General features: G+C 41.2%; 1 protein-coding gene across 1 annotated transcript in view; it reads left to right on the plus strand.

The window, feature by feature from the left end:
- The window catches only part of LOC118381297 (exportin-1-like), a 76,864-nt gene extending 66,475 nt beyond the window's left edge, over positions 1–10,389 (plus strand). The window contains exons 27-30 of the mRNA XM_052511747.1: positions 2,975–3,109; positions 5,118–5,277; positions 8,090–8,186; positions 8,696–10,389. Of these exons, the coding sequence (XP_052367707.1) occupies positions 2,975–3,109; positions 5,118–5,277; positions 8,090–8,186; positions 8,696–8,842 (539 nt within the window). The 3' untranslated portion in view covers positions 8,843–10,389. The remainder of the gene's footprint in view (positions 1–2,974; positions 3,110–5,117; positions 5,278–8,089; positions 8,187–8,695) is intronic.
- The last annotated feature ends 2,557 nt before the right edge of the window (positions 10,390–12,946 follow it).

Below are 12,946 nucleotides of genomic sequence, written 5' to 3' on the forward strand. Positions count from 1 at the left end.
ATTATAGTTTCCTGATTTGACCATATTAATGACCTAAGGCTCGTCTTTCTGTGTGTTATTATATTATAATTAAGTCTATGATTTGATTGAGCAGTCTGACTGAGTGGTGGTAGGCAGCAGCAGGCTCGAAAGCATTAATTCAGACAGCACTTTCCTGCATTTACTAAAGTACCTATTAGAACATCCAATAGTCAAAGGTGTATGAAAAACAAATGGTATAGAGAGAAATAGTCTTATGAATACTATAGCCTAAAACTTCTTACCTGGGAATATTGAAGACTCGTGTTAAAAGGAACCACCAGCTTTCATATGTTCTCATGTTCTGAGCAAGGAACTTAAACGTTAGCTTTCTTACATGGCACATATTGTACTTTTACTTTCTTCTCCAACACTTTGTTTTTACATTATTTAAACCAAATTGAACATGTTTCATTATTTATTTGAGACTAAATCAATTTTATTTATGTATTTATATTAGGTTAAAATAAGTGCTCATTCAGTATTGTTGTAATTGTCATTATTACAAATATATATATAAAAATTGGCCGATTTTAATCGGTATTGGCCTTTTTTGGTCCTCCAATAATCGGTATCGGCATTGAAAAATCATAATCGTCGACCTCTAGTTTAAACTAGACCTCTAGTTTAAACTACTAGCACACAGTTCGGACACCCAACATACCCCACAAGACATGCCACCAGAGGTCTCTTCACAGTCCTCAAGTCCTGAACAGACTATGGGAGGCGCACAGAACTACATAGAGCCATGACTACATGGAACTCTATTCCACAGTACTACTTAGAGCCATGACTACATGGAACTCTATTCCACAGTACTACATAGAGCCATGACTACATGGAACTCTATTCCACAGTACTACATGGAACTCTATTCCACATCAAGTAACTGATGCTAGCAGTTAAAACAGATACAAATACACCTTATGGAACAGCGGGGACTTTGAAGAGACACACACACGCTAACACACACACGCTAACACACACACACTACAGACATGTACGTATTGACTTTCTATTGTAAATGCACTATATATACAAAAGTATATGGACACCCCTTCAAATGAGTGGATTTGGCTATTTCAGCCAAACCTGTTGCTTACAGGTGTATAAAATCGAGCACACAACCATGCAATCTCCATAGACAAACCTTGGCAGTAGAATATCCTTACTGAAGAGCTCAGTGACTTTAAACGTTGCACTGTCATAGGATGCCACCTTTCCAACAAGTCAGTTTGTAAGATTTCTGCCCTGCTAGAGCTGCCCCGGTTATCTGTAAGGGCTGTTATTGTGAAGTGGAAACGTTTAGGAGCAACAACGGCTCAGCCGCAAAGTGGTAGGCCACACAACACTCACTACCAAGTTCCAAATTCCCCCTGGAAGCAACATCAGCACAATAACTTTTCGGGAGCTTCATGAAATGGGTTTCCATGGCGTAGCAGCGGCGCAATGCCAAGTGTCGGCTGGAGAGGTGTATACCCGCCATTGGACTCTGGAGCAGTGGAAGCACGTTCTCTGGAGTGATGAATCACGGTTCACCATTTGGCAGTTTGCGGACGAATCTGGGTTTGGTGAATGCCAGGAGAACTCTGCCTACTGCAATGCATTGTGCCAACTGTAAACATTTACATTTAAGTCATTTAGCAGACGCTCTTATCCAGAGCGAGTTAGGTGGAGGAGGTATAATGGTCTGGGACTGTTTTTCATGGTCCGGACCCTTTAGTTCCAGAGAAGGGAAATCTTAACCTCACAGCATACAATGACATTCTAGACCATTCTGTGCTTCCAACTTTGTGGCAACAGTTTGGGGAAGGACATTCCCTGTTTCAACATGACAATGTCCCTGTGCACAAAGCGAGGTCCATACAGAAGTGGTTTGTCGAGATCAGTGTGGAAGGACTTGACTGGCCTGCACAGAGCCCTGACTTCAACACCATCAAACACCTTTGGGATGAATTGGAATGCTGACTGCGAGCCAGGCCTAATCGCCCAACATCAGTGCCCGACCTCATTCATGTAACGAAGAACTGTCGTTTCTCTTTGCTTATTTTGGGGGTGGCAGGTAGCCTAGTGGTTAGAGAGTTGGGCCAGTATCCGAAAGGTTGATGGATTGAATCCCCGAGTTGACAGGGTAAAAATCTGTCGTTCTGCCCCTGAACAAGGCAGTTAACCCACTGTTCCTAGGCTGTCATTGTAAATAAGAATTTGTTCTTAACTGACTTGCCTAGTGAAATATAGGTAAAATAAAATTTGAGCTATTCTTGCCATAATATGGACTTGGTCTATCACCAAATAGGGCTATATTCTGTATACCGCCCTACCTTGTCACAACACATTGGCTCAAACACATTAAGAAGGAAAGAAATTCCACAAATTAACTTTTAACAAGGCACACCTAATCATTTAAATGCATTCCAGATGACCACCTCATGAAGCTGGTTGAGAGAATGCCAAGTGTGCAAATCTGTCAAAGGCAAAAGGTGTCTACTATAAAGAATCTAAAATAAATATTTTTATTTGTTTAACATTTTTTTGGTTACTACATGATTTCATAAGTGTATTTCATAGTTTTGATGTCTTCACTATTATTCTAGAATGTTGAAAATAGTAAAAAATAAAGAAAAACCTTTGAATGAGTAGGATACATTGGACAGTTTTTAATATTTTTGCTTTGTTATTATGGGGTATTGTGATGTCATTATGGGGTATTGTGAGGTCATTATGGGGTATTGTGTGTCGATTGAGGAAAAAAAACAAGAATCAGTTTTAGAATGCACTGTATGTGATACATATTGTGTATGTTCCTGTGGCAGGCCTTCAGATCATTATGGGGTACTCTGTGCAGGTCATTATGGAAGTATTGTGCTGTCGCATTGAGCTTCTACCAGACAAAAAAACAAGAATCAGTTTTAGAATGCACTGTATGTGATACATATTGTGTATGTTCCTGTGGCAGGCCTTCAGATCCTCTACACTCTACTGCAGAACGTGACTCAGGAAGAGGCTGCAGCACAGAGCTTCTACCAGACATACTTCTGTGACATCCTCCAACACATCTTCTCTGTGGTCACTGACACATCACACACTGCTGGTGAGTACAGTACACACACACACTGCTGGTGAGTACAGTACACACACACACACATCACACACTGCTGGTGAGTACAGTACACACACATCACACACTGCTGGTGAGTACAGTACACACACATCACACACTGCTGGTGAGTACAGTACACACACATCACACACTGCTGGTGAGTACAGTACACACACATCACACACTGCTGGTGAGTACAGATGAGCACACATCACACACTGCTGGTGAGTACAGATGAGCACACATCACACACTGCTGGTGAGTACAGATGAGCACACACACACACTGCTGGTGAGTACAGATGAGCACGCACACATCACACACTGCTGGTGAGTACAGATGAGCACACACACACACACACACACACACACACACACTCTCTCTGCCGGTGAGTACTGAATACAAACACACACCCCAGCGAGCACATTTGGTTCCTTGGAAGTTGTGGGAATTGTGTGTTTTGTTCCCATTGGTTCTGAGAACGAAACCGTACGTTTCCTGACTGGTAAACAAAACGTTTTTTTTTTTTTTTACTTTCTGAGAACGGAAGTGAACATTTTTCCTGTTCTGGTAATGGACATTTTTAGTTTGCTGGGAGGTTCTGAGATCGTTTTACTCTGGTTCCTTGAAAGTTTTCCTAGAAGGTTTTATTAATTCTCTAAGAGGTTATTTTGAGTTAAAAAAAAAAAAAAAAAAATGAGAAAAAAAAACGAGGTTATTTTAGGTTATTTTAAAACTTTCACTGAATGTTTCTTGGGCATTAAATGAGAACACATAGTGATAAAAACACATATTGATATTATCTTTGATGATGTTTTGGTTTATTTTAGGTTATTTTATGTTAAATATGTTTGGAACATCAATTCGCAATAAAATCACAGTATCAAATAGATATAATATCAGCACTTAAGTATTGTGATATCGTATCGTGAGGTCTCTGGCAATTCTCAGCCCTACAAGCACATTTCTGTTTTATTGTGACATGGCATCAGTGGGATTCAAGCCTATAATCTTCTATTCTCTATCCATTGAATTCGTCCACTGCACCACCAGGATGCAGCTAGCATGCCATGTTTTTAACTCATACAAAGCTGTTCCTTTTAGTCTATTCAAACAGACCCCATTTCAAAGGAAATCAAGACTCATTAAGATCAGCTGTGGCCAATCAGTGGGCGTGGCTAACACCTGAACACACTTAACAAGATGGAGGATAGACGGTTTTGTTGATGCTGAGAACAGAATGTATATGTTTTTAAATAACATTCTTAGAACGTTACTAAAGTTTACAGAATGTTTTCTTCACGTTCTGAGAATGTATGTTTTTAAATAACATTCTTAGAATGTTACTAAAGTTTACAGAATGTTTTCTTCACATTCTGAGAATGTATGTTTTTTCCAATTACATTCTTAGAACGTTCTCTGAACGTTCTACTAATGTTTTCTTGTGTTTTTTTTTAATGGAAAGTGTCCTTAACGTTCTTGGAACAAATTGAGAACATGATTTTAAATAGAACCACGAGGAAACCTGAAGGAAATGTTATGCTGAATTACTGAAATTCCCACAGAATAACTTTGTTTCTTAATGTTCTCATTCCCAATGTCAAACCAGTTGGAGAACGTTACCGAAATTGTAACCATGTTAATGTAATCATGTTTGAACTTTTAGGAAACGTTTTGTTAAAGTAATGATATACAAAGCAAATAGCGTTTTTTTTTTTGTCAAGTTAAATGTGCTGAGAATGTTCCAAAGCCATGCAACTATCCTGCACCATTCCCAGGAAGTTGTGGGAAGGTTGTATGGTAAATAGCCATAGAACAACCACACCCTCACTAAGCTCTAAGAAACCTATGGTTCTCAGAACGTTATGTGCTTGCTGGGACACACACGCACAAACTGCCGGTAAAAACACCTGTCTCTTGTTCTGTTTTACCATTTGTATAAATCCATATCACCTAACGGTGCATGTCTGGTGTGTGTGTCTCTCTGCCTCTCCCCCAGGCCTGACGATGCATGCCTCCATCCTGACCTACATGTTTAACCTGGTGGAGGAAGGGAATATCAACACCCAGCTCAACCCCTCCAACCCCGGCAACAACCAGGTCTTCATACAGGAGGACGTGGCCAACCTGCTCAAAACTGCTTTCCCACATCTACAGGAGTAAGTACCTTTATGAACTAAATAAAATTCATCATTATTTACATACCCCCAGGAAAATGATGCTACCCTCTGCCATGCTCTGCTTATGTCCTGTCTCAAAATGCCCCCCCCACTTGGCAGAGATGTCTAGAAATGTACATGTTTTGTCCTTTTGAACACATGTTTAACCTATTGGAGGAAGGGAAGATCAACACTGGGCTAATAACTCACTAACAATCACAACAACCAGCTGTCTTCATAATGATCTATAACTGCTCAATAACTCACTAACAATCACATCTCCTATTGCTGACTAATAATGATCTATAACTGAACTAATAACTCAAACAATCATCATTATTTACTAATACCATGATTCTAGAACAGGCTAAAACTGATAACAATCACTCTCCTATTGCTGACTTATGATCTATAACTCCTGTAACTCAAAATACAATCACTCTCCTTTATTGCTGACTAATAAGATCTATAACTGACTAATAACTTAACAGAGATGTCTATTGCTGACTAATGTAATGATTTTGTGCTAATAAGGAAACAATCACCCCCTATTGCTGACTAATAATGATCTATAACTGGGCTAATAACTCACTAACAATCACTCCCCTATTGCTGACTAATAATGATCTATAACTGGGCTAATAACTCACTAACAATCACTCCCCTATTGCTGACTAATAATGATCTATAACTGGGCTAATAACTCACTAACAATCACTCCCCTATTGCTGACTAATAATGATCTATAACTGGGCTAATAACTCACTAACAATCACTCCTATTGCTGACTAATAATGATCTATAACTGGGCTAATAACTCACTAACAATCACTCTCCTATTGCTGACTAATAATGATCTATAACTGGGCTAATAACTCACTAACAATCACTCCCCTATTGCTGACTACTAATGATCTATAACTGGGCTAATAACTCACTAACAATCACTCCCCTATTGCTGACTACTAATGATCTATAACTGGACTAATAACTCACTAACAATCAAAGGATATTGCTGACAAAATATCTATAACTGGGCTAATAACTCACTAACAATCTCTCCTATTGATCTCAAAACTATAAGTGCTAATCTCACTAACAATCACCGCTCCTATTGCTGACTAACACATGATCTATAACTCTAATAACTCACTAACAAATCTCCTATTGTTGACTAATAATGATCTATAACTGGCACATAATAACTTTTAACAGGTGCTCCTATTGTTGACTACTAATGATCTATAACTGGGCTAATAACTCACTAACAATCACTCTCCTATTGCTGACTAATAATGATCTATAACTGGGCTAATAACTCACTAACAATCAGGCTCTCCTAGCTGACTGATTGATCTATAACTGGTCTAATAACTCACTAACAATCACGGGCCTATTGCTGACTAATAATGATCTTAATGCAATAACTCCTAACAATCATCCCCTGCCTTCTGACTAGATAATGATCTATTGCTAATAAATTAGTTTTGTTGACTAATAATGATCTATAACTGGGCTAATAACTCACTAACAATCACTCCCCTATTGCTGACTAATAATGATCTATAACTGGGCTAATAACTCACTAACAATCACTCTCCAATTGTTGACTAATAATGATATGAACAAAATGTGCACAAGTGGCAACATGCTGCTCTCGCTTTGATCTCAAAACAAGTGCATCTACTCATGACCGCTCATGCTGTAAACACAGTCCAGTTCAAAGTGAATGGCACAAATCCATATATGGACAAAAGCTGAAGAACATAGGCACATCCAGGTACTTTCAGCAGGTGCTGGAGTTGTAGATGAAATCATGGAAAACAGAAAGGAAAATGCTGCACAGATCCATATATGAACAATGGTCTTACTGCATATAGCCCATAAAACATGATTGAATAACACCGGTTCACTACATACGGGCCTGAGTCGTGCCTGTTAATGCAGATAGTCCTTACGATGCTATCTGCCTTCAGAAAATATCTTGCATAATAACAGACTAAGTCTTACTGTTAGTTTAGCCCATAAATTGACATTGAATAACAGATGATTTACTGCTATTAGCCCAGTAAAACACATTGAATAACAGATAGGGAAAACTGCTATTAGCCCATAAAATCACATTGAATAACTGCAGGGCTGATATTTCTATTAGCGGCAGTCTCCCACAGCTGCATTGTACACATTGCACCTAGCCTAAACTTATTGAATAACGCATTAATAACAGACAGTCCTTACTGCTATTAGCCCATAAAACACATTGAATAACAGACAGTCCTTACTGCTATTAGCCCATAAAACACATTGAATAACAGACAGTCCTTACTGCTATTAGCCCATAAAACACATTGAATAACAGACAGTCCTTACTGCTATTAGCCCATAAAACACATTGAATAACAGACAGTCCTTACTGCTATTAGCCCATAAAACACATTGAATAACAGATTCCTTACTGCTATTAGCCCATAAAACACATTGAATAACAGACAGTCCTTACTGCTATTAGCCCATAGAAACACATTGAATAACAGATTCACTACATAGAACAACAGACAGTCCTTACTGCTATTAGCCCATAGAAACACATTGAATAACAGATAGTCCTTACTGCTATTAGCCCATAGAAACACATTGAATAACAGATAGTCCTTACTGCTATCAGCCCATAAAACACATAGAATAACAGATAGTCCTTACTGCTATTAGCCCATAGAAACACATTGAATAACAGATTCACTACATAGAACACGTACGACCACAACACCGTTGTCCTGTTTATCTATGTCTTCTACGTTGTCTTGTCCCTCAGTGCCCAGGTCAAGGTGTTCGTAACAGGACTGTTCAGTCTTAACCAGGACATTGCAGCCTTCAAGGAACACCTGAGGGACTTCCTGGTACAGATTAAGGTGAGCCTTTTCCTCCACCTCCAACCGAGGTTCCTCTGTATAAATAACCATGGGGGGGGGGGTCATCTTCATTGCAGTTGCAGTCAGATGATGAGATCTCAGAACACCTTGGAGGTGTTTAACATCTTAGGAACCATGTTAGTATGATGTAAGGATAGGATAGGGTAAGTAATCCTTCTCACCCCCCTAGAAAGATTTAGATGCACTATTGTAAGTGGCTGTTCCACTGGATGTCATAAGGTGAATGCACCAATTTGTAAGTCGCTCTGGATAAGAGCGTCTGCTAAATGACTTAAATGTAAATGTAAATGTAACAATCTTAGAAAAGTCTGTGTGTGTCTATATACAGGGACCCCCTTCTCCCCTCCTGTAGGAGAGGACACCACAGACCTGTCTGTCTGTCTGTCTATGTTTATATACAGGGACCCCCTTCTCTCCTCCTGTAGGAGAGGACACCACAGACCTGTCTGTCTGTCTGTCTGGTAATGTCTCTCTCTCTCCTCCTGTAGGAGTTTGCAGGGGAGGACACCACAGACCTGTTCCTAGAGGAGCGGGAGGCGTCGCTGCGTCAGGCGCAGGAGGAGAAACACAAGCTGCAGATGTCAGTTCCCGGTATCCTCAACCCACACGAAATACCCGAGGAGATGTGTGATTGAGACGTCCAGCCACTGCGCCACATGAACCAAACTGCTGTTACTGTACATACAGGCATACCGACAAACACACAAAACTAAAACTAACCCGAACGAAGATCGGTGGGAGGCCCCGGTCACTTTGCTGAGGTACGGAGAGAGCAGACACGCCCGTCCTCATCCATCAGGTGTTCTGTCCACCAAAAACCATGTCAATATGTAAATGACGACGTACTGCGTCACCCCGTGGCCCGTTACACCTGTTTTATATGGAGACTTCTGTTTCCACTGTTTATTTGGTCAGGGGTCATCACCACCCCCCCCAGCTGCATGACATGAAGCAGACGTATGGTAAGATTTGTGTCATAGGTTTCCACTGTTTATTTGGTCAGGGGTCAGGGGTCATCACCCCCCTAGCTGCATGACATGAAGCAGACGTATGGTAAGATTTCTGAACTTCACTTGTTTCCTCCCCTCCACATGTTATCTCTCTCTCTCACACACACACACACACACACACACACACACACATATATAGTGAGACAGGAGAGTGTTTGTGCAACAAGGCATATGTGTCAAAGTTCTCAGCAAAGAGGCTTCTAGAACTATGATGTGACACTGGAAGGAATGAAGTGGTGTTCTAGAAGTGTGTGTGTGTGTGTGTGTGTGTGTGTGTGTGTGTGTGTGTGTGTGTGTGTGTGTGTGTGTGTGTGTGTGTACCCTGCGTCTGATTCCCAACCCAATGCATTGTGGTTAGAATGTGAAGCTAGCGGACTATGAAGGAAGGAAGTCAGAGATGCTGCTGCTTTGTGTGTCAGGTGGTCAGGCTAGCGGCCGTGCTCATTGGTTAAACCTCCGCCCAACTGAAAGAAACCTACTGCGTTTGGTCACCTGGCTGTGACTGGAGGCGGGAACTAGGAAGACCGGAAGGAGCATCATCGGCGCAAGACAGTCAGATTATGTGCATATCATCCCAATTCTATAGCACATGAATTACCATGGGAACATCATTATTATTTAGTGTATTTTTTGTGGGTGTGATGAGTGCGTGTGCTGTCGCCTAGACGACATGGGCGTTTAGTTTTCCTCTGTGAGGATCGTTGCTCTTCGTTCAAATGGACCTTTAACAGAAAGAAGAAGCGGTTATTGACATTTTATTTATGGGTTCAAAATAACTGCATCTTTATATAACAAACTCCTGTTTAGCTTCTGTCAGTCGGCTTTTGAGATTCTGAATTGGAACTAATTGATATGTTTACCGTGCTGGTAGTGCTTCAACAACACTACCTAGAAGACGAGCTCAAATAAACACAACTCGGTTTACATTTCATTTTGTATTTTTGCATTTGTTTATTTGGATCTTTATAAACATGTCTTCTATCCAAAATAAAACAAAAGGCTTTTTATTCCAGAGTGAAATAATTAGTTGCCAATAGTTTGATTAAGCAACAAATGTATAATTCCTAATCCAAACTAAATCTGTAAATGGCAAATAGTTCCCCTTCTCTACTCGTTACAGTTGTTGTGAAACTCTTTGAACTGATTAAAGTTGAGGATTTTATAACCAATGACTCTGGGCTCAATTTCTCTTTCATACAATCGCTTTTCTTTGTGGTGGCAGTAAGTGTAACTTTTATTTATTTAAATATTCATGTTCTCTGAAGTAGCGGTCACCAACCCTGGTCTGTCTGTAGTAACTTCTTTCTCCTGAGAGAGAACCAAGCACTAAAACATGACCCTGATCAACTAATAATCAATACCTGAATTGTTGAATAAAAAGTGTTTCAGTGCTGGGCTGTAACAAAAACCTAGAAACCCTTTAGCTCCTTCAGAGCAAGAGTTAGAAGTACTAACTGAGGGATGGTGGTAACTGCTCTGATAGAGAACTGAGGGATGGTGGTAACTGCTCTGATAGAGAACTGAGGGATGGTGGTAACTGCTCTGATAGAGAACTGAGGGATGGTGGTAACTGATCTGATAGTGAACTGAGGGATGGTGGTAACTGATCTGATAGAGAACTGAGGGATGGTGGTAACTGATCTGATAGTGAACTGAGGGATGGTGGTAACTGATCTGATAGAGAACTGAGGGATGGTGGTAACTGATCTGATAGAGAACTGAGGGATGGTGGTAACTGCTCTGATAGTGAACTGAGGGATGGTGGTAACTGCTCTGAACTGAGGGAGAACTGATAGAGAACTGAGGGAAGGTGGTAACTGCTCTAATAGAGAACTGAGGGATGGTGGTAACTGATCTGATAGTGAACTGAGGGAAGGTGGTAACTGATCTAATAGAGAACTGAGGGATGGTGGTAACTGATCTGATAGTGAACTGAGGGATGGTGGTAACTGCTCTGATAGTGAACTGAGGGATGATGGTAATTGCTCTAATAGTGAACTGAGGGATGGTGGTAACTGATCTGATAGAGAACTGAGGGAAGGTGGTAACTGCTCTAATAGTGAACTGAGGGATGGTGGTAACTGATCTGATAGAGAACTGAGGGAAGGTGGTAACTGCTCTGATAGTGAACTGAGGGATGGTGGTAACTGATCTGATAGAGAACTGAGGGAAGGTGGTAACTGCTCTAATAGAGAACTGAGGGATGGTGGTAACTGATCTGATAGAGAACTGAGGGATGGTGGTAACTGATCTGATAGAGAACTGAGGGATGGTGGTAACTGCTCTGAGAGAGAACTGAGGGATGGTGGTAACTGCTCTGATAGTGAACTGAGGGATGGTGGTAACTGCTCTGATAGAGAACTGAGGGAAGGTGGTAACTGCTCTAATAGAGAACTGAGGGATGGTGGTAACTGATCTGATAGAGAACTGAGGGAAGGTGGTAACTACTCTAATAGAGAACTGAGGGATGGTGGTAACTGATCTGATAGTGAACTGAGGGATGGTGGTAACTGCTCTGATAGTGAACTGAGGGATGGTGGTAACTGCTCTAATAGAGAACTGAGGGATGGTGGTAACTGATCTGATAGAGAACTGAGGGAAGGTGGTAACTGCTCTAATAGAGAACTGAGGGATGGTGGTAACTGATCTGATAGAGAACTGAGGGAAGGTGGTAACTGCTCTGATAGTGAACTGAGGGATGGTGGTAACTGATCTGATAGAGAACTGAGGGAAGGTGGTAACTGCTCTAATAGAGAACTGAGGGATGGTGGTAACTGATCTGATAGTGAACTAAGGGAAGGTGGTAACTGATCTGATAGTGAACTGAGGGATGGTGGTAACTGCTCTGATAGTGAACTGAGGGATGGTGGTAACTGATCTGATAGAGAACTGAGGGATGGTGGTAACTGATCTGATAGAGAACTGAGGGAAGGTGGTAACTGCTCTGATAGTGAACTGAGGGATGGTGGTAACTGCTCTGATAGAGAACTGAGGGAAGGTGGTAACTGCTCTAATAGAGAACTGAGGGATGGTGGTAACTGATCTGATAGAGAACTGAGGGAAGGTGGTAACTACTCTAATAGAGAACTGAGGGATGGTGGTAACTGATCTGATAGTGAACTGAGGGATGGTGGTAACTGCTCTGATAGTGAACTGAGGGATGGTGGTAATTGCTCTAATAGAGAACTGAGGGATGGTGGTAACTGATCTGATAGAGAGTTTGCAGGGGAGGACTGAGGGAAGGTGGTAACTGCTCTAATAGAGAACTGAGGGATGGTGGTAACTGATCTGATAGAGAACTGAGGAAGGTGGTAACTGCTCTGATAGTGAACTGAGGGATGGTGGTAACTGATCTGATAGAGAACTGAGGGAAGGTGGTAACTGCTCTAATAGAGAACTGAGGGATGGTGGTAACTGATCTGATAGAGAACTGAGGGATGGTGGTAACTGATCTGATAGAGAACTGAGGGATGGTGGTAACTGCTCTAATAGAGAACTGAGGGATGGTGGTAACTGATCTGATAGAGAACTGAGGGATGGTGGTAACTGATCTGATAGAGAACTGAGGGATGGTGGTAACTGCTCTGAGAGAGAACTGAGGGATGGTGGTAACTGCTCTGATAGTGAACTGAGGGATGGTGGTAACTGCTCTGATAGAGAACTGAGGGAAGGTGGTAACTGCTCTAATAGAGAACTGAGGGATGGTGGTAACTGATCTGATAGAGAACT

This window comes from Oncorhynchus keta, unplaced genomic scaffold (assembly GCF_023373465.1).
Source record: "Oncorhynchus keta strain PuntledgeMale-10-30-2019 unplaced genomic scaffold, Oket_V2 Un_contig_7430_pilon_pilon, whole genome shotgun sequence".
NCBI lineage: Eukaryota > Metazoa > Chordata > Actinopteri > Salmoniformes > Salmonidae > Oncorhynchus > Oncorhynchus keta.